Source organism: Uloborus diversus, chromosome 3 (genome assembly GCF_026930045.1).
Source record: "Uloborus diversus isolate 005 chromosome 3, Udiv.v.3.1, whole genome shotgun sequence".
NCBI classification, from domain to species: Eukaryota; Metazoa; Arthropoda; class Arachnida; order Araneae; family Uloboridae; genus Uloborus; species Uloborus diversus.
The window spans coordinates 10,074,236-10,098,182 of NC_072733.1; the positions used below are offsets into that span (position 1 = coordinate 10,074,236).

Sequence of the window (23,947 nt, forward strand, 5' to 3'; positions counted from 1 at the left end):
CTGGCGATATATCGCCAAGTGTTCGCCAAATTATAACACCACTTGAGTTTACATCGAAATTAACAATGATTTCCCCTGAAAATGGGGCAAAAGACCCCTTACGAACATTCGAATGCAACCAAAAAGGAAGGTGCACAACTAGACCCCACTAGGAGTCTACGTACCAAATTTCAACTTTCTAGGACATACCGTTTTTGAGTTACGCGAGATACATACACACATACGCACATACATACGTACATACAGACGTCACGAGAAAACTCGCTGTAATTAACTCGGAAAACGTCAAAATGGATATTTCGGGCGTCTATACGTTTTTAGGTACATATGTACGTGTGGTCGGGCTGAAAAAAAACTCAACATTCATTTTTGGGTGAGAAAAATGGAAATTAAGGTCGATTTTTGAGTGAAAATTTTTTTTGCGAATACAATACTTCCTTTTTTGTAAAAGGAAGTAAAAAACGAAGTAGGATGGAGCAATTGAGTTTATCGAAGTATGCGTACATATTTTACATTGGTAAATAAATGACCATAAATGAATGCTCAAACGTGTAAGTGCTAAAACTATCCCAGCGGCATTGATATACGAGGGCTATTTCTTTTCCAGGTTTGATGGATCATGAAATAAAAAAACTCAATGAAAATAAAAATTTTTATTTCGAATGTTTAGATTTATCATCCGGCTTTTGTTTTACACCGTTCTGGTTGAGACATTTGTCATAACGTGGCACCAACTTTCCAAAATCTTGTCATACAAGGTAGTGATCTGATCTTACAGCCAGATTACTCGACGCTGGTATGCTCCAAACATTTGTCTTCTGTGTCAAACTTTTTTGCGAGCAAATGGATGTACATCGTTTGGAGCCAGCTCCAAACTAAGATGGTCTAACAGCTTGTAAGAGCAACTTCTCTGCGTCCTTCTTCAAAGTTTCAACACCATCGCATGATGCTGTTGCTCATGAAAGTTTCCCCGTAAACATTGCTCATTTGTCGAAATGTTTCTGCTGAATTACAACGCTTTTCAAGAAAAAATTGAATAACAGCATGAAATTCATACTTTGTGGGGGCTTCTATTGTTCGAGGTATGTTTACATTCTTACTGTTCGCTCAGAACTCACAACTACGACCTGGCTTGGCAGACGGGTATAGTCGAGACCCAAACCCCTGAGCCACATATTTGCGGGCAGTGAAGTCGGATTTTCACGGTAGGTTTTTTTCGCTACCGTTCGGATCTTAAAAAAACTAGCCCCTGTACATACACGTGTCTGTCGAGGTAAGAAGTTGAAAATATTCTAACGTGCGTCATTCAACTACACTCGTGTGGTGAGCTTTCAGGCTAAAGTATTTTATGCTATGATGCTCCCTGGGAATTTATTTCTGAGAAATTGCCTCAGGAAGACGTTCCACGCAAGGTATTGCCAACTGGTTTCAATCACTTATCATTGAGCGGTTAAACCTCTTTTTTCTTTCAAAACCTGAATATAGCACCTGCATATAGCACCTCTCCTTTTACACAACTAGTGCAATTTCTTGATCATAAGAGCCGGATGCCAATGGCACAGAAAAATATTGCGTCGTTTCTTTCCAGGTGAAGGCCCCTGTGCTTTTATTATGCAAATTGTATGAGTATTCCAGTTTTGTCGAGACTTAATTTAGCAAAACAGGCACTCACAGGATTTTCATTATACTGTATGGGCGTGAGCAATTTCTGCATCTCAAAAAAAAAAAAAACGCCAACTGAACACTTGACCGTAAATACAGAACTGAGACCAAATTCGTATGAGGCCAACACCTAACCACTAAACCAGTGGTTCCCAACGTTTTCACGTCGCGACACCTTTTTTGGCAACAAAACAACCCGCGACCCCCGATGTGTCCTCGTTTAATACATATATATATATATATATATATATATATATATATATATATATATATATATATATATATATATATATATATATATGGTAAGTGCTCCAGTAGTCGGCAGTCGGCCACAAGGATATAAAACTGCTTATAAATATTATTATATGAATAATTGAAAATTGGATATGACGCATTCCCACGTTCACTTACCTGTCTGCAATTATCATCCAACAACAGTTAAGTTGTCGGTACATTTTCTTAAGTAGTAACGAGTTATTTTATTTTAAATGATGTGCCCGTCATCCTAGTTTACGATTCTGCTTATCTTTTTGTTAAGAAGGCACATCATCTTTATACGTTAAGTACCTTTCATTTTTTCGTTCTGCTGTAAATTAAATTTGGTTTAATGGATTGTCAAACATAACATTTTAATTAAAAAATAAACTCAAAGTTAGATTTAATAATTTTTAGAGGGGAGGCCGACCACTGGGTACTGAATTCTTATGCATTTCCAATAGTCGGCTACGGCAGATTGATCACTGGTTCTATACTGCTTGGTTGATATACCCAGAAGTCGACTACGTCCTTAATATGGATTTTCTAATGTTCATCAAATAGTAATTAAAATAAAATATTGACACAGCGACAATTTAGCTGTTTTGAGTAAAAATTCCTTTCTAACGTTATTTCTTCTAAAGAAAATGCTTAAATTTTGTGCCTTAACTTTTTTCGACGAAAAGAGTCGTTTCATCATTTTACTGCTTCTAATGTTGATTTTAGTTTAGAATTCTTGAAAACAGGTGTTGTACATGTACATTCATGCCATCGTTGCATTTAGAATAAAATTTCTATTACTTAACGTGTCATTACCAAATGGTGATTTATCGTCTTTCTTATCAAACCATCTTACGTTGATGGTTTGATTTTACTAAGGCTAACTATTTCAAATGTTGGTAACACTTTATTACTGCTTTTTATAACCAAATATTTAATTCCTCGGGTTTTCTTCTCAAGGAAATCAAAATTTATTTGTTGTTGAAAATAATGGTGACTTTGCTTCAAAATTGCATTACGTAGATACTAATTCCCTATTTCAGTTAATTCATCGTTTACCAATATTTTTGTTGAACGCTGTATGATTTTCTTCATGACACCCCAAATTTCTCAACTTCAATTTACTTACAACAGGCCCGTAATTTGGGCAATCAGGGGGCGGGGGGAGGTCAATTGATCCCTCTGGATTTTCACAACATAATGCAATTATACATTTTTGCTTGTATTTTGATAATTTTTTCCTATAAAATGCATTGAATTCATAGCCTTTGCTCCCCCTCCCCTCCGAAAAACTTTGAAAATGCGGACGAGCCTATATAATTCATCTTACTGCAGTTCGTTCACAACAAATAGCAATTGTTTTTTATGATAAATTTTGCTTTAGACGTGAATTTGATTGATAATCTTTTAAGTAAAACGGATTTTTACTTACATTGTTTTGAAGTGAAGTTATTTCTAAAACTAAAGTTTTCATTTTATGTTCCGTATGTTGAAGTTCCGTTTCAACGAACTTAGTCCATTCAAATGTCAATCATATCTTTTAATAATTCGCTCTTTATCGGTCATGAATTCTATCAACTCTTTTGCTCAGTCTTAGTGTCAACAAAACAGAAATCTTTTTGTGTCGGGGGGGGGGGAGCTCCAGATTCTCACGTTTTGAAAGTTTTCAATATGCCTTTCCTAAAAAACATCCGGTTTAACCCGGGTCTTTTCCATTCATCAAATTTCTTCTGTCGCAGTATTCGGTATCATTTTAGTTAAAAATATAGAACAGGGGTTCTCAATCTTTCAGGCTCCGCACCCCCCCCCCCCTATCTCCCTCCGTACGAGCTTGATACAAACAGTATAATAAGAAACTGGAGCTGATATGGATAGCTGATTACTAGTAAAGAAAAAAAAATATAGATAGTTTTACACACAAAATTTAACTCAACTGTTGAAAACTTCATTTTGAACAGCTTATTACTAGAATATATGAAATCGAAGATGAAAAGAAGTAAATACAATTTTTTGAGGTAATTTAGGATCTAGGTGAGGTTGGCGTGCACAATAGTCACTTTCACAACATTAATGAGAGGGATGACTAGACTCGCTTAAAATGACTTTTTTTTACAAAAAAATTAAAAAAAAGCACTTATGGTTTTGAAACTGTGCTTGCATTAATAGACAAATAGTGCATACTTTTACAAAATTTCGTTCCTTTATGCTAAAAACTGTGATTTCTAGAAGGCCTGCAAACCTTAGGGTGGCAATTTTACCCCATTTTCCCCTATCGGTTAAAAGAGTTCCTTGTGATTGCATGCGCAGATACTTTGCAGATTTGGCAAATTGGAACATTATGAAATGTAATTTTGTAGATGATGGACAGGTGAATTCCAGAGGTAACGGAAGGACAGTTTGAACAAAAAACCGATGTGTTTCTGTCTGTGAGCATATCAAAATCTATATTTTTTCAAAAACTGATGCATGGACTTTTATACACATCATAGTAAGTTGCTAAAAAAGCCAAAGCCAGAAATGTTTTGCCAGTAACTTTTTTTTTTAATGAAATTTAAGAAGCGGTAACGGAAGGACATTTTTACGCAGTCATGTTCTTCCCAAAAGTTCAGTCAAACTATAAATGGGAAAATTCTATAAAAATTAGAGCACATACATGGGTGTTTAATCATTACAATTTCACCTCTAGTTTTAAAAAATAATTATTTTAAGCATATAAATTATGTATTTGCTAAGGGTAACGGAAGAACAGTAACAGAAGGACAAGAAGTCGGAAAAAAATTAACTTGGCAAATTTCAACTTACAGACATTTATTCAGCTAATACAGCAGTCTGAAACAATGAAATCTAATACCTGAGCCATCTGTTACAACTCTGAATTCTTGAAATGCTCAATAATTTTATCATAATCTATAGAACATGTATCTTCTTTGTCAGAAAATACGAAGATTAATCCCACATTATTATGCATTCTCAAACAAGATATTTCTACTCCTTCATCTTTTATATGAAGTATTTGTTCAACATTGCCCTTTTTTAATGTCTTTCCCTTTCATTCAACTAACAAAACTTGTCCAAATGTTAGGAATTATTTGGCTTATTCTCATGATTTTGAGTTTTTGATTCAGCTGTATCTTCTTTTTAATATAATTTACATTTTAAAACTGTAAGTTTGTTGATTTTGAAGTGAAATCTCCTTTGATTTGTTGAAATACTCACTTCATTCAATACCTAACGTAAGTAGTTACAGGATTCAAATAGTGCATATTTTGTGTGTCAGGATGATAATGGATATTCTCTATCTTTTTGAAAATTGATTTTTGAATTTACTGATCTCTTCGCAGTAAGTTTAATGGTTGAACCAATGCTCTCAACAGTCATTTCCTGTGTCTTGGGGCAACAAATCTGAAAGCAGTTTCAGTATTGTATTGTTCCAATATGAATATCAATTTTTTAAACAATTGTTTCTGCTTAAATTGGCTTGTCATATCACAAACATGTTATACCAAAAGGATTTTCACATGCTCAGAAACTCTTAAGTGGAGATTTCATGATTTTCATCACGGACAGTAGAAGAAATGAAATCACAAAACATATTTTTAAAAAAATAAATAAAAGTATTTTTTTAATGAAAACACACATATTTTTTTCATAAATATTACTTATACAGCGACTCCCAAAAGTGTTCGTACACCTACGACTTTCAGCGAAATTGTTCCCTATCCATTGGTTAGAATTAATATTTCGGAATAGGTATTTAATTATAAGATCTATGATCATTTTTTAACAAAACTACATGAAATTTTTTTAAAAAATATTAAAACTTAATTGTTTAAAAATAAAAAACCAAAAAGTGCCAGAAATTTTATTTCACAAAAATCTTCGTACACTTTAAAAAATATCTATATATTACTGAATAATCTAACTTTTTATTAAGTTATTATTTAGTAAAATATCATACAGTATCAGCAACACCTTTTAAACGCCTGGGAATAAATTTCATTCTTTTTTCTTTCTTTTTTTTTGCGTAATTTCTGAGTAAGTGTTCAACTTACTTTGAGTCTTACTCTAGTCTTGAGTCTAGCTCTATTTTCGTTTCAAAGTCGTATTTTCGTAATCTAGAAACCAGATATCCCTAAATATGTTGCATTAAGTTCAAATCTGGAGATTAAGGAGGTATTTTCTAAACTTTAGGACCATTTTCGAGGCACTAGACGCAAACGATGAAAACCGTGTGCTTCTTATCGTTATTAACCGACTTCAAAAAGGAGGCGGTTATCAGTTCATACCGTATGTATGTTTTTTTTTTTTTTTTGTCCACTCATAGCGTCTCACCTAGTGAACCGATTTTGATGATTCTTTTTTTAATGGATAGGGGATGGCTCAACTTAGGTCCCATTACTTTGTTTTACCATATTTGTTCTTTAGAAAAAAAAGTTATGAGCAAAAAACAGTAAATTTTATGCAATTTCCCTATTAAATGATTAAAACAATATTGTAGCGAAGTTCGCACTTTTCATCCGCGGATAACGGTGGCTCAGTGGTAGAATTCTCGCCTCCCACACGAGCGACCCGGGTTCAAATCCCGACCAGGACAAGGTGAATTTTACTAAAATTTCGTTTCTACTGTTCCCGTATTTTCTCGAATGTTCTATTAATTTCTGTATCTTTCCAAGTCTGGAAAGTTCCATCACTTTCTCAAGTTGTATATAAGGAGATGTAACGTTCATTCGTGGTTCTGAATAAAGATCTCGAGTTCAGCCTAACGAGTATTCGCTTCATTTGGCTTTCACATTGTCTTCGCTATCTTCATCTACGTGACAATATGAAACTCATTGTTGTAAAAGGTTGGAACCATATAACAGTAACATTAATAGTAATTGTAATGATAATTTTGAATGAAGGCTTCTCTGAAGCAAGCATCAAATTTCTTCAAGGGATGTTTCGATAATGGGGAATCTGGCGCTGTCGGCTCATTTTTAGCGTAAATAATTTTATTTAAGTAACCCTGCTGATTTATAGTAACCCTATGTGAATTATCAAAATCTTCCTTTCTTCAGTGCTATTGCTCCATAGTAGGGGTAAACCTAACCTGGAAGCGAGGTGATGCAGAGATTAGGATCTGCTTAGCCTTCACAGTGCTACCATTAGGTTTGCCTCAACTACTCTGTAGTATTTTTATCGTTATCATCTATGCCGATAACAGATGATCGGGGCTAAGTAAGAAAATACAGGATTGCATCATGAGCAACTTAGATGCTGTGGAATGTAAATTAGTTAGGAAAAACGCAATACTTAAATGGTTATAATTAAATTAACTACGCATGATTTCCAGAGAGAAACAAAGATAAGTTTTTAGTGCCAATCGCTTAAAGTTTAACGCGTGTTAATAGTTTTTTTTTTTTTAGTATGTAGCATTTTTAAAAAAAAAAAATGTGAAGTTTCGTGATGGTAACTTCTTACTATTTCTGAAATACCTACATTTACACTAAAAAGAATAAAATAAAAAAAATTTGAAAAAAAAATAGAACCGACTTCAAAATTGCTCTAAAAAGTGAAAAATTAATTTTATTCTTTAAACACCATCGATAATGCTTTTAAACATAATTTTTGAAGTTGGCGCAAAAACGATAGATAAAATCATTCACAGGCATAACTCAAATACAACTATAAATTTAACCAGGCCCAGTTTCTTCACTATCACATACATTATGCATTGATGACAGCATATTTGAATAACGATATAAATGTTTCGTTCGTAACTTTGGATGCTTTTCTGAAAAAAAATATGAACGAAGCATGGTTACACTGGATTTTACGTTTTGTTTTTGCGCCAACTTCATAAAATTATGTTTAAAAGCATTATCGATGGTGTTTAAAGAATAAAATTATTTTTCACTTTTTAGAGCAATTTTGAAGTCGGTTTTTTTTTTTTTTTTTCAAAATTTTTTTCTTGATAAAAAACAAAGTTGTTTCCAATAACCAAATTTTTGGCTAAAAGTTCAAAATTCGGTTTTAAAATATTTAAAGGAACGGCATGATTCATTATTTTATCAAAAAATTCCCAACTACCAAGTCCTGATGCTGATATGCACCCTCAGACTATAACACCTCCACCGTCCGGATTAACTGATCCAACTAAGTTTTTAAGATGAAGTTCCAAATTTTTTCTTCTACTTACAGTAATACAACACTTTAACCAAAAATGTTGAATTCATTTTTATTTGTAAGTAAGCTGTAATTTTAAAACGTTTTGAGCTTATTTATCATTGATTTTGTGACGAAAAGCGTAAACTTTTTGTTTTTCGCGCGACCAAGAAAATTTCTGCGGGAAGAGGTCCCATTTAATCATGCTAATCAGAGAACTTGGTGAACAATTTTAGGTGAAAATTAAATGTAATATTTTTCGTTTAACTCTGAAGAAACATGTATCGAAATCTCCGATCACGCTTTGTTAACTTTGCCAACTGACCTTTTCTTACCTTGTTTTCGGTCCGAGTCTTTTCTTTAAAGCATTTTATCTAGCACTTTATTATGGAATGGTATAAATTATCTAATTTTGAGACATTTTAAACCAATTTACCGGTACCGTGAGGAAAAAAATGAAATTTCGAATGGTGTTTGCTGTTTTTTTTTTACGAATACCAGCCATTTTAAAGTAATAAGCACAATATCTATTACATATAATAAAATAAGATGTTTGTGTGTGTGTGTGTGGCGCGCATCCTGGGAAAACGGTAAGGCCTAGAAAGATGAAATTTGGTATACAGGTGTAGTTTTTGCTGAAGTTGTGCACCTCGGGCTTCGATTTTTGATATTTTAATTAGAAAAAAAGTTATTTAATGTTTTATGCGTTTTTTTGCACTTTTTAGTACTTTTTACCTCACAGACCCCGAACCAATCGCACCACACAAATATTTTTTGTACTATAGTGTAGGAAATTTAATTTTAAATATGATGAATGAAAAAATTTTGAAGGTAGAGCAATTTTTGTATTTTTTTATAAATTTTTTAAAAAACCTTTATTTCGCATTTTTTTCTGGGTTTAGTTTTTTTCGAAACCCATCCTGCAAAAAGTATTGAGCCCTCAATTCCAAAATTTTAGTTGGTAATAGTAAAAATATTCCGCCCCTTTCAGAAGAAAAAAGTTTTTTAAAAATACGCAAAAGTTTTGTTTATTACAATTTTTTAAATGCAGAACACGACGCGACCTGTAAGCATTGCCGGCTGAGTTCCGCACTTCCGAATCACGTGACCTAACTGAAATCGTTTGCTTTCTCTTCATTTTTTTTTCCAACGTTCAAAGATTTCATATCCTTATTTTCCCAACTTCTTTGTTTTTTTTTTTTTTTTTTTTTTCTGGACGTTTTGCTATATTTATGGGTACTTACTTAGAGCCTTTTTTTGCTTGCAATTTTAAGTAAATAAATAAAGCCCGCGGTATTTAGCATGATTTTTGTAGGGATTGGTGGTTAGGTTTGGTAGATAGAGAGATGATATTAAAAAGCAAAAAAATTTTTTTTTTTTTTTTTTTTTTATTTTTTTACATAGAAAAGGATTGTTGATTACTATCAGAGGTAGATATGCATGGATCGTATAGATAGATAGATAGAGAGAAAGAGGGACTATATATGGACAAATGTAGAGGTGGATACAGTAGATGGACAGTAAGAAATAGAGGAATTTCAACGGGGGATCAATGACCCCCCCCCCCCCACACACAAACACACACCATGACTTTGAAAAAACAATGCTTTCACATAAAAGTGGAAGTGCTTTTTGTTATTTTCCGACAAAATTTGCATGAAGAGTCCCTTTGTGCTCCCCCCCCCCTTTAAAAATATTACAAAGGACATAACGGGAGATAGATCTAGAAAATACTTTATTTAACACAAAATTTATTTAAGCAGCCGCCGAAGAAGCCAACGTTGGCGTAAAAAGGCGAATGATAATATTGATATATAGAGAAAAACATTGATTAATACCGTCGCTAAATTGTCTAATCAGCCGCCGAAGGCGACAACCCTGGCGCAAAAAGGTGAATTGTGTAAAAAGGTGGACCAGCTGGTCGCCGCAGGCGGCTAGTTAAGAAATAAAAAAACAAAAAATTAAAGCCGAATGACTTTTAAGGGTCAACACAATGCAAAAATATTAAATAAACGGCATATGACAATTTTAATCGTGAATTTATTCAAAAGTATTTGAGTGTACGATGACTTTTGTGGTGTGTTATTTCTCTGTCCTTTCGTTTTTGACCCATTTCAAAAAGAAGATCCGTCAATGTTTTGAAAAAACTACTGGGTTGTATTTAGAATGACATACGAATGATGTGAAAAAATATTGGATTTCGTATTTGAATTCAGTTTCGCGTTATTTTGGTTTTACTAAAAAATTTCAAAGTGTACGAACACTTTTGGAAGCCACTGTATATGTTTTAAATGTGGTTACTAACTTTAAATAATAGTTTGTTTTCTATTAGCATTCTAAAATTTTACTCTATATTAACTTATAGATAAATTTCCTTCCGTTACCATTTTTTTTTGTCCTTCCGTTACCATTAAAAACCATATAAATTAAATATCAAGTGAAATTATAACTATGCCTCATTGATAAGGGACATAATTCTGTTTTGCATTTAAAAAAACATTAGTTTCTATACCCAATAGGTTCTTGGTGAACTAACTGAGATGTAGTATTTTGGTAACGGAAGGACATCAAATTGTCACCTTAGGAATAGACCTATTTCATGGTTGAAAAATAAAGAAATTTTAAATTACTTAACAAAAGCTTTAACTAGACATTCAAAAGATAAAAGTTAACCTAAATATTATATTCTGATAATAAGTGTATTGAAATTACAGTATGTAACAAAAAAGAGAAATTTTTTGCTCTGTAAAAACACAAAGAGAAAACTTGATTTTCTGAAAGTCAGCAAACTATGGAGGGAAAACAGGCTAAAATTCAAGAAATTCATTTATTTCTGAAGAGAATGGTATATGGCAAGTGACAGAATATTAATTTTTAAAATTCAAGTGTCATGTGTCCTTTTTCCTGGAATTCACCAGCAGTAAAATTTCTGACAATTGCCTTTAAACATGTGTTGAACAGGTGAGTGGAACTATCATGAACACAGGACACAGCGTAATATTTCGTTCCGAATCTTACGATCCAGAGACTGTGGTCAATATTACTGAAGGTCCATTATCCTACAGATACCGTTTCGAAGAAATTCACTTACACTATGGAAGATCAGATGATAGAGGGTCTGAGCATACGCTAGCTGGATATTCATTTCCAGCAGAGGTAAGTAGCACATTGTGTTCTTTTCCTTTCAAATGATTAATGTATGAAAACTTAGTCGGATTTTCTGACCTCTTCAGGCCTCAAAAGATAAAAGGTAAGGTAAATGTACCAATAATGGGCAGCTAAAAGACTTTAAGTTAGTTAAAATAAAAGTTTTCAAGAGTTTTTTCATAAGATTTTTTATCTGTCATAGTTTGAAACTATGCATTATTATTAATGCATGAAATCGTTAAAAATATACTTTAATTTTAAAAAATAATAATACATCTTAACTTTCAATATGTTCCAATAATTGCATCGAAGTAGCAGTAATGACACCCCCCCCCCCCCATTCACACACAGTAAATTCAGCCACTTAAATACGTATAGTTATTCCAAAAAATAGATTTATTTTCATTGTATTTAAATAATAAATACGTACAAGCTGCAAAAAATTAACTTTGCATTTTTTAAAAGGAAACACTTCGTTTTATTAGTAATTAGTCATAAGTGTACGAATACTGGGACACCCCCCCCCCCCCAAATGTATCAATAATGGGCCATTGTGTTCACTACTGATTCTGGTTATCAAATAAAACGTTCAAATTAAAAGATGGGAAAGTTTAATCAAAGTATATAATAAACAGCAAAATATCAAACTAAAAATGTTTTTATGTTCCAGTGATAGGCTAACATTCCCATCAATGAAGCAATTGAACAATACAGAAACATAAAATGGACCACCATTTAAACACATATTTCATGTTTTATAAGCATCATCCACTTACTCTTAAATAGGCAATTAAAGGGGAAAACACATCCTTTAAAAACGATATCTCTTGGAAAATTACATCTAGAAGTAAGACTTACTTCTTAGAAAATCTGGTGGAGTTGGTAAAAAATAGCTGTTAACCCGACTTTAGAGAAACAAACGTCTATACCTAAAATAACAAAGGATAACTTTTTTTTTTTTTTTGCATATTTGAAGGGAAAGGTTTGAACCAATCATCATCCCATGTTTCTATAAATATCCTATAAGTTTGATCTTTACCAATCAAAACAGGTGACTTATTATAAGTGCATGGCCCATTATCGGTACATTTACCTTAGATCTTCAGAAAGTAGTTTTTTTTTCATCAGTAAACATCAAAGAGCAATAAATCTAACCTTTTTTTTTCACACATTGTTACTTCTAGGGACAATATTTCACTTTCTGCAACCCAAATCTGTACACTTTGTTTCTTAAGAACTTAACCAGTTCTTTTTTTGGGGTGAAAAAATATTTATGGAAGTTTAAATATGTATTTTGTTACGCAGCTTCAGCCAACCAATGTAGTTTATCGAGTTATCTTCATTTTTGTTAAGCTCGGTGATAGATTTGTGCGCAAAACAAAATATGAAAATTTGAATGAATTCACTAGCTAAAAGGTAACCAAACCATGATGTGTTTAGAAGTGTATGTCTAATTTTTCTGAAATCCTATTTTTAAAAATAATGCAAAAACTGCATATTTTGCGCACTTACAGGGTTTTTCTTAATCTAATAACAACTTTTCTTCAAAGAAGAAAAATAATAACATCGCTAAAAATTCAGTATATCAATTCCAATTGAATGCAAAAAATGTTTGGTTCACAATTTGCAGCTAAATGTCATAATATTTTCGAAATGAAAAAAAAAGACGAATATCAAGCAGTTTATAACTTACTTTTAACATTCAAAATAAAACAATGCAATAAACTGAAACAGGCATGAGCCTTTTATTTATGTTTTTAAATAAGCTTTCCAAATTCTTGCTTCGCGTTGTAAGAGATAATTTGAACAAATAACATTCAGAAGAAGTTTATCGCATAAAAAAATTAAGTTTTCAATTAATTGTTGCACAGTAATGAGCAATATTCTTTTAACTACGCTGGCAATGTTTCTTAAGGTCCCTTGATTATATATGAGTCTAATTCGGGTCGTAAAGGGATCCGATCTTTTAGTATATCTGATTAGACGTAAAAAGTTCGTTTAGAGCTTTAAAAAAAAAAAAAATTCAACTTCGATTTTTTACCATCAACTTATTTTCTCCCTCAGCTAGCTTAAATATCAATTATTTGAAATGTACCATTTGTGTAGTTGTAACATTTTTCTAAAATCAAAATGTATTTATTTTACAGAGGGTGGCTAAATTATTGTACTCAAACAACATTTTCTGTATTTTTTATTCTTATTTGGTGTTGTTACATAGTTTTATCATTTGAACACATCCTAAAGTTTTTTAAAAATTTTAAGTTTATTCTGGAAACTTTATTTTTATTTTATTTTTTAATGTGACAGACGTCAGTGTCAGTGATCGTTAATATTTCAAGTTACGAGCTTCTTCTGGTGATTGTGATTGTAGGAACAAATTAACAAATATAAATATAATACTAGGTAACTCAAGTAGCCATATCATGCATTGAAATCATACTACGCCGCAACCAAGTCGTGATAGCAGCAAAAGGCGGAGTTGCTAAATATTAAATTATTCTTTTGCCTACTTATAGTATCGATCAGAAGGTACTATACGTTTAATACGTTTAATTCATATTTTAAATAAACTTTAAAATGTGTTCAAATAATAAAACTATGTAAAAACAATAAGAAACAAGAAAACTACAGAAAAGTTTCTTTGAGTATAATTATTTGACCACCCTCTGGATGTAAAATAAAAGTTATTAGTTAATATAAAAACGATTTGAAAGTCATTCTTTTAAAGTGTTAAACGTAATATTTTAGTAATTTCCAACTGTTATGAGCCCCGGGTATGCATAATTTATTCAATAAGTTATGATAAATTAAAAAGTAATAAATGAAACATTAAAAAAAATATTAAAAGCTATAAATTAAATATTGTTTGTCAATCACAAAAAGGTATTTTTTCGTTACTAGACACTGCCTCGAAAACAACGTGAAAGTTAAATTTCAAGTTCTTCAGGATCTTTTGTACGGCCGGAGTAATATCTTCGATAATCCCATTAGCTGGGACTATAATTTGTCGTAAGTAGTTCTTGTAATGATATACGATTTCTGCCAGCGACAGGAGACGCAAGAAGTGAGCATGCAATATGCATTAGTTTCAACAAGAATTCATCAAGACGCATTTCTGCGTCGCCTTCTGCCAGAGCAAGCTCTCCTTCCTCCGTAGAGTAATTGAGCAATCTCTTGATTTTTTCCTATTCGAGAACTGAAGATCGAGAAAGTTGGAGATGAAGAGAGAAAGGGAGTAAGCGAAGCCCGCGTAAATGCAGGAGCTTTTGTTGAAGTTGTAAATCTGGGAGATATGGAGGAGGAAGAACCACGAGGCCTTTCAATTAAGGATATGGACGCGTATAATTTATTGTTATGTCCTAGGTGTAAATGCTACGGATTGAGCTAATCACGAGATCCTGGCTTTTTCTTCCCCTCTGGATAGCCTAGATAAAATTGTCGTACAATAAAAACTTTCACATAGAAAAACTCACTTTAGTTCTCAAAGCATTTTTCTCATTTTAGGAGTTTTATAGTAAAACACTACTCCAGATTTTTAAATTTTGATTTCACTGCTGAAATCAATGTTTCTAAATGTATTCTCCGGTTTTCAACCCGAGATATTTTGTATATTACATAACAGGTTATTAATTTCTTCCAAAAATATATTTCAACTTTTGAAACGTTTGCGAAATTTAGTTTTCATTACGCATATAATTTATTTGTTCTGTGCTAGCTGTAAATGCTAAGCTAATCGTGGTCTCTGCTTCTTTTTTTTTCCCCTTTTCTTCCTTCTGAAAAAGTTTTGGTGCAACAAAATACAAAATGAATACTATCATTTTAAGAAACTCGTTTTAGTTCTTGGACATTTCTCCCGTTTAAGTGAAACAGATATCCAGATTTTTTTATATAATGTATGCTTTCACTGTGCTTTAATTAATATTTTTATCTATATTATCAGGGTTTTAACCTAATATTCTTTGTATACTTTTATACTAGATTATTAATGACTTCTAGACATACATTTAAAATTTCAAAACGATAGCGAAATTTAAGTTTTCTTTACGAAAAAAAAAAACAATGTGACCATATTTTGTGAGGGAAGCCTATTTTACGTTGAATAATTCCTCTTAGTTGTCAAGCATTTTTACGTAAAATTATAATAATCCAAATTTTCATACTTAGATTTTCATTTTCTTGCTCTAACGAATCGAAAACAAACAATTTTTAAAAAAATATTTTTATATTCTCGACGTTCCTTCAGTTAGATCAAGATTTTTTAACCATTTTAAAAGCCTACAACTTTAGAAACTTTAGTAAAACATTTTTTTTCAGACAATAAAGAACAAAATGAATTATATTTATAATCTCTTCTTATAAAAACTTTTGCATCAAATATTTTTATCTATATTAAATAACTCAAAAATTACTCAATTTGGCTCTCAAGCATCATGTTAATTTTAGGATTTTTGTGTTAAAATACCACATTTCCGGATTTAAGTTTTTGATTTCACCTTTTTTTGGGGAGGAAGGACGGGGGGAACTATATTCACGATCCAGACTTACGAATAACACGATCATGACTTATAAAAAAATGTTTTTTAAATAGATCCTTTTGAGAATTTTTTTATTTTAAAAATAATAAATAGCAAAAGAAAATATTTTTCACAGGTTTCAATGGTTAAACAAATTTTCCTTTATTATCTCTTCTTATTATCTATCGGTAAGTAAACAAATACAGACATTTATATTTAGTTCGAAAATGCTGTACAGATTCTTTTGCAATCGTTGCAACCTTCATGTTATTTTTGAAACTGTTAAATATTTTCCACATGAGTTAGCCAAGATTTTTAAAGAATTATAATGTAATGTAAGATGAATTCTTAAAGTAGTTGTCGTTGGATGTATTTTTGGCATAAAACCGATTCCATATTCCTCGGAGAAAGTATCAAGACGAACATATGACTATCGGATAAAGTAGGATATTATCTCGTTCCCTTTCACTACATTTTCTTTTACATTATCGATTCTGAATAAATAAATTTGATGGCTTATTACAGAACAAAATTAGGCTAGAAAGACAAATAGACAACAGTCGGCATGTTTATCAATGAAGTCAGCTGTACAAGCTGTAGAAGCACATGAAATTGGGTCTTTTATCTTAGCAACTTTATTGTGAGAAAAAAGCCAATCTGACATTTAAAATAAAGAAAGGTGAGAAAGAAAAAAAAATGATGAAAAAGATGAAAAAAAAATAAGATAAAAGAGTGAAAGATAATAAAAAGATGGGAGAGTGAAAAAGGACAAGAAAAAGAAGCCACGAGGAATTTAAAAAAAGGGTCACAGAAGAAAAAAAAATTTCTTTTTAGAAAATAAAGGGTGTCCCAAAATTAACCCAAGATTTGAATTTGCCACCATTTTTTCCATAAATTGTTGGCAGCCTTGAAAAAAGAACAATTTGACAGTTGAGAGTTTAGGGTTAGTAAAAATGGGGTGTTATTGTACCATACAGCTAGAGAGGGAGAGTGAAACATTTCAATTACTGCATGATGCATTTCTTGGTCGCGAATTCTCTCATTTCGGTGATCAGAATTGGCACCCTAGATCGTGTGATTTAACATTTTTAAATTTCTTCTTATGGGGTTATTTGAATTCAAAGGTCTATGTCAATAAGCCCACAACCCCCGTGCATTACAGTGTTGCGATACCGAGCGCCAATAACAGTAACTGCTTGACCAGCCTCAACTTTCATTATTTTTGAAACAATTGTTCAATAACGAAAGCGCGTCATTGTATCGTATAACGCTCCATTTTTGATTACCCTAAACTCTCAGCTGTCAAATTGTTCTTTTTTCAGGGTTGCCAACCATTTATTGCAAAAATGGCGGCAAATTCAAATCTTGCATTAATTTTGGGACACCCTTTATAAGCAAAGTGGCCGAGAGAAAATATGTACAAATTTTTTAAGGAGAAGAAAAGCAGTACAGGTCATTCGGCTAACTTTGAGACCCAACTTCTCTTTTTTGAACTGCCCCACTCACATTTTAACAGTTTCATTGTATTTGTTGGTATAAAATGGAAGAAACATTTCTAAAATAATATATACTACTCAAAATTAAGATAAAAATAATTATTTTCATTTAAAATGAACTATTTGAGTGATTCAAAGTTATCCAGCCAATTTGAATAACTTAAAGATACAACAACTTTTATTACGCAGAAATTGTTTTAATAAAAGTAATACAGCATCAACGAAAAAAAATAAAATTTAAGTGTCTGAACTCCTCCTTTGACTTCACAACATGCTTTTAAAATTACATAGAATATTATTACAATGTAGAAAAAGCGATTTCAACAACCTAAAAAATATCTCCCAAACATGAACTTAAGAATTATTGAATGGTGTGGGCTGTGTACAATATTGTGAGATTTTTTTTTTTTTTTTTGGAAAATAAACCGTAAAAAACTAATTTCATTCCCTTCACAGGAAAACACAGCCCTGCACTTTCTAGTTTTTTTTTTTTTTTTTTTTTTTACGTCAAACACACGAAAAAAAATTTAGTGGCGCAAAGTAAACCGGCATGGTTTAATGTTACGAAACTGTGTTTAAGGTAGTGAAAGCAAACCGACAAACGACTGTTAGGACGACTAGAATAACAGTGTTAAGTGTCTGCAATACGGACATTTCTGTTCTACCTACCTAGAATGGGTGAGTGTCAGCACATTCGTTGTATACAGTAAGGATCATGAGCAGGGGAAGTGTGGGTATAGTGAAACACGAAAAAGTAATTACATTTTTTATTATAAAAATCACAGAAATCAATTTCTTTCAAATGGTACCATATTGGTCACTAATAGGTAGGTATTATAAAAGTGGACCTAGAAAAAACTACAAATTCAAACAAACGAAAAAAATAAATAAATAAAAACGAAATGCAAGTTTGTCTCACTCCTCCAGCAGTAAGTGGAAACATTGAGACACATAACATGAATAATACAAAAATGACATTTTCCAAACATATTATAATTTTGCATTATTCAATACATAGTAAATTTTTCGTTCATGCGCAAATCACATATTTTTTTTCTTTCTTGTGTCACCTTTTTCGTTACCTCAGTCTTATCTTCCTTTTATTTTGTTGAGAAACCAAAACAGCTAATTGATCTCACTTCGCCCGGTAAATTTCGTTGAATCTTCTATCTGTGTGACTGGTAGACAAAAGTGACGTGATCTTTTTTTAATTTCATCGAATAACTAAGACAAGAAAAATCATTTCACCTTGGTTTTATGTTCAAGTTCATTAAAATTCAATCCCATTTTTGACTTAAAAAATTGAAATTCGGTCAATAAATTCAAGGCTTATGAAAAATTTACCACCTTCGAACCTTTGACGTAGGAAATCAAGTTTGAAGATGTTTTTACATTTTAACGGACCTTTTAATATGGTTAGAAAAAATAATTTATTTAGTGGATCATTTTAAATTTTAACTTAAATGTAAACAGCTTTTCGTGGTCTTATTTATTTATTTGGAGAAATTTTAACATTTTTATCGATCTTTTGGAACGCCAAGAAAACAAGCCACGACCACGTCACCGAAGCACTGCCAAATAGCGCAACTAAAGTAGTTAGTTTAGTACTAGGTAGTTAACTTTGTGCGAGCATTGTGGCAAGAAAGATCATTAAAATTATATATAGATTTTAAACCAATATTTATTACGTCTTTAACATTTTTTTTGAGAAGTGTCACTTCTGTTACCGGGGCTGGTTATGTACATGATAAGAACCGCGTCGACCAAACCCATCCTTCTAAAAACTAGTGATCCAAACTATTAAACAGTTTTTAATCTCAGATTCCTAAATAACATTCATAATGCATTCTCACCAAAATTGATGCACCAATGTTTTTTCAATAGTGTTTTAAATTCCAAAAATAATGTGGATGGAAAAAATAGATTGTTTGCTTAAAATTGCTCAGATTTTGTTTGTAAATAATTATTAGACCATAAGAGTTATTTATGTGTGTTGATTATGCGTAAATATAAGCAATAACGATTTGCATAACTTTAGGGTTTTTATTTTAATGATCAAACTCAAAACTGGAACTAGGTTGCTAAAAAACACACACACACACACACACACACACTTTTTTAAAAGTGGTAAACAAAAAATAATAATAATAAAACCCAAGAGGACTGAGAATGATTGTTTATTGCATTGTTATTTTGCTAAGCGCTTTAGAATGAGAAAGAAAGAAAGCAAGAGAAAAAGAACGTCGTTTTAAGATTTTTTGTTTCAGCTCCATTTAGATTTTTTTTTTCTAAAAGAAGTTTCATCTTATTTGTTCTGTCTAATGTAGCTTTGCATGAAAAAGTTCATTTTTTTATTTTTGCATTTGATGTTTCGATGACTGACGAGAATTCAAAAACTAGTTTTATTCTTCAGTTTTTTATATTATAAGAAAACCTCCTATGCTTCAAACATTTTTCAAAACTGATAGGAAATTAGGACAAAAAAACGCTAAAGCAATGAATGATTTCATGAATAAAATAAACATTATCTATATAGAAAGAAAAGGGAAAAAAATATTTTAGAAGTGCCAAATATTTGAAATTCTTGTATCATTTGCATTCTTCTTTCGAACTAACATAATTTATTTCTTTGACCTTTTTTCAGTTTTTTTTTTTTTTTTCAATAGATTAGTTTATTCAGTGAAATTAAACTCAAGTTATAATGCATTGTTTGATTATTGCTACCAGAATTTTAACCAATATATACAACATATACAATAAAACGATCATCGTTTTTTCTTGTTTCTCTGTATTAAATGAAGAAAAATGAAATTTAAATTCATGAAAACCATTTTTAAACACTTTATAGTTTAAGATTTATTCCAAAGTTCTTAATTAATGAAAATGTTTGTCCTATACTATTTAGAACAGTCTTATATTCACCTTTTATTACGTAAAAGACAAAAGCGAATTATGTTTAAATATTTGTCCAGTTAAAAATGTTATGCAAATGCAGTGAAATTGTTCTATCAATTTTATTTAATAAACCTTTCCAAATGTTTTCATTTAGTTACTGAAAATACTTCAGTTGTAATGAAAGACTTGATCTTATCTTAACAATCCAAAGAGTAGAAGTAATCACATTTTCAAAATACATAACATTTTCACACATGTTCAACACTCGTGAAGCCCAGAACCACTTAAACATTAAAATTATATGCCGTATCTTAGTGACTTTGAAAACTCCGTGACATCCAGAGTGTCGTGAAATCCCGGTATCCAGTTAACGACGCTACACCGTAGTGATCAAGGCGAGGAGATAACAATAGCTTTGTTCGGTTTTTCTTGAAATAAAAGTTTGACGGTTTAAAATGCAAATTACTCTTCCAAATCGATGTATAAATTCTTCTACAAATCTTTTTTTAGAGGACTAGCAATAAAGGATGTTAGAAAATTCAAACATTTTGTTTTTAAACAGTTGTTAGTAATCAAAATAAGCCTTACGTTAGTTTAGTGATCAAAATTGTGGTTGAAAACACATAAGCTGGGCTCCCTTTCTCAGGGAAAAACTTATTGCAATCACTAATGAAGCCGACTCAATAACTTTGCGCACTAAGATATAACCAATAATATTAAACAAGAAAACTTAGACTGTTATTCATCCTCCAGCATGTTTAAATTACAATTGTTCTTGGCAATTATTCTTCTAACTTGATGAAAATGTTCTTTTAAAAATCATCGTTTTTAGAAGAATAGTAATGAACTATGTCAGAAAACTGAAAAACCCCTTACAAGAAAAAGTTAGTAATCAAAATATGCTTTACAAATTAAGTATTCAGAAATGCGGTTGCACACACATAAACTATGTTCCCTTCCTAGGGGGAAAACCCCATGCCACTCAATCATGATGTAGATTTAATAACTTTACGCACGAAAATAATATATTGAACTAGAAGACCAAGACTGCTGTTCAACTTCTTTAACATGTTTCAACCACGATTGATCTTGATTATTATTTTAGGTAGTCATTCTTCCAACTTGACGAAAAATTCTTTCAAAACTAAGCTTTTAGAAGACTAGCAATGAATGATGTTAGAAATTGAAACATCCATTCAACATTTAACAAAAATGTTAGCAATGAAATTATGCCTCACTCAAATTGAATATGAAAAACAACAGTTACACACACATAAGCATTAATTCCCCAGGGGAAAAACAAAACAATCACTCTGGAAGAATAATTTGTTGGGGAAGACCGCCTATATTGGGACCCCCTAAGAACAAGAGCCCCGTGTCGCTAAATGTGAAGCAAAACAAAAATAAAAAATAGGACATCTGAAGCCAAATTTAATTAGAAACAGCCATAGACTCTTACATTTTCTATAAACATGACGATATTTTTTTTTAAACATTATTTTTGACAAAGTTGCAAAATTCCAATTTTGGAATATATGAGCTTATATTGAACCATGCGCTTCCTTAATTGGACCGTAACAGTAAATGATATAATAAATTACATTTGAACGGTACAGTCTTTTTACAGGATTTGCAATAGACTTTCCTTTGCTTTGGGCTATTTTGGCACAGTGTTGATGAACCCACTGATGGCATTTCATACACTAAATCATGCTTTGCACTTCAACTGTATGTCAAATATTGCAATACCAGCTGTTTTGTGCTGTTTTTTGCTCCTTCTTTTGCGGCTTTTTCTATTTTGTGTCCTTTTTTCTCTGGCGGTGTCGTTAGAACGTTTTCCGAAGTAGGTTTTCTTCTTTTGCCTTCCATTTTTTATGCAAATTTAGTATCTGTGCCACCTTAACAAAATCATCAATAGAACCGATGATCATAACTTGATGAGAACTAACCACTGATTCTTCTGAACTTGTATTAATTTTATCCGTACATTGTTCTTGTGAATCTTGAACAACATAAGTGAACATACTACATGTTCGGTGTGACACCGAACATGTAGTATGTTTACTTTGGTAGTCTCATCTGGACTACAAACTTCTGACTCGGTTGCGGCAAAGTCGCTGTCATTAATCGCAACTATACTAAAATAACTAGTCAACAAGTAACGTGAACAAGCACAAATTTCAGTCAAATTGAAAAATTATATTTCCCAAAACTGAAATTGAAGCTTATTGGATAAACATCTAATTTTATGGGTGGCAACTTTTAGAAAGTGTGCTTGAAGAAAACAAAAAGTCAAAATGAATTTCCTGAATTAGTGTTAAAGTGTGCTCAAAATAATCCTAACTGCGTTATTAAGTTACACTAATCACTTATTTTATAACGTGGTAAGTTAAAAGGCTTGTTTAATTACATATTCTTAAATTGGACCACTGGTCCGATATAGGAAAATTTTTTCGGTCCAATACACACCATTTTTTATTGTTTTATTTATTCCTTGTCAACAAGTTTCCCAATCGTGCATGTAAATACATTGCTGTAATCCCCATGAAATACTGTTTAAAATACTATAAAAGCAATTTTCTCAGTTCACAAGTTTTAGTATTATTCTACTAGATACAAGCTCTTAAAATAAGATCGAACACGTTTTCAGCACAAATCACATCGTAACTCCAGCTATGCAGATCGAAATGTGACGAAACTTCATCCTCAAAGGTTTCAGACACAAATCTTTGTATTTCCGCCGGTAGAGTGTAGCACAGAACTCTACGCTAAATGTTAAGCCCTCGGTCCAATTTAAGCAGTGGTCCAATATAGCTGGTCTTCCCCTAACTTTGCCAAACAAAAATAGCATTGAGCAAGAAAACTTAAACTACTATTTAACTCGCCCAATACGTTCAAACCATGATTATAGTTTCCAGCTCTAAATCCTTAGTCAGAATCGAAATCTTATAAAATCAATTGAGCACGTTGAATGTGATTAAAAATGATTTATAATCTATTAAAGTGTGAAATATTGACAAAAATTTTAATTGCAGTTGCAGATATTCGGGTATAATTCAGATTTGTACAATAACATATCTGAAGCACTTGCTGTTCGGAGAAGTGAAGGAGTTGTTGGCATAGCTGTTCTTTTGCAAGTAAGTACACTCTTGAAAAATTTTACCTAATTCAAACATGAGCCGTGTGTTGGTATGGTAGAAACGACTGTATTGGTCGACAAAATAATGAGAAATCCAATCTCTTTTCTAAGATTGTGCATTGATTTCTCTGCAGATAGAGTGGTTTCGACCATGCCAGCATACCTGCTTTGGTTCTGATTTTATCCGTCTAAAGCAGTGGCTTCGCAGCCAGTTGACTGCATTTGACTTTCAAGGTTAGTCTGTGAAGTCGCTAACAAAATATAAATCTAGATTAACTTATACATACTTAATAAGAAGAGAAGAAATATTACTACGGTTTTAGAAAGCTGAAAGATATTTTCCATTTTCTTTGAAAAATTTAGTCAATGTTAAGTTAAATTTTGCAATATTTTTGTATGCATATTGCCATGAAATTAGTGACAAAAATCAAACTGAAAATTAGTGCATGCACTCCTCATGCATATTCAGTTCAACATTAAATTTAGTGCTTGCAATCTTAATTCATAATGAATTCCTCAAGCTCATTTTTCAATCAATTTTGGTTTTTGAGATATTAGAGACTAGCACTACTCTAAAATTTAGGAACTGTTGACGCAAGTTTTGATGGAAAAAGTTATTCTTAGCAAGGTACTAAAGTTGTGCCCATTAAATCATACATAGTTTTATTACGTAACAATGCACCCCAAGAAGTTTC

At 31.8% G+C, this 23,947-nt stretch overlaps 1 protein-coding gene across 6 annotated transcripts in view; it reads left to right on the plus strand.

The window, feature by feature from the left end:
* The window catches only part of LOC129218172 (putative carbonic anhydrase-like protein 2), a 235,233-nt gene that overhangs the window by 163,047 nt on the left and 48,239 nt on the right, over positions 1–23,947 (plus strand). For 5 of the 6 annotated variants that reach the window (XR_008580299.1, XR_008580301.1, XR_008580300.1 and 2 more), the window contains 2 exons: positions 11,023–11,217; positions 23,149–23,250. Coding sequence is in view for 2 of the 6 variants with exons in the window: in XM_054852386.1 (XP_054708361.1) it covers positions 11,023–11,217; positions 23,149–23,250 (297 nt within the window). In the remaining 4 variants the exon portion in view is untranslated. The remainder of the gene's footprint in view (positions 1–11,022; positions 11,218–23,148; positions 23,251–23,947) is intronic. The other variant, XR_008580302.1, reaches the window with a different exon arrangement.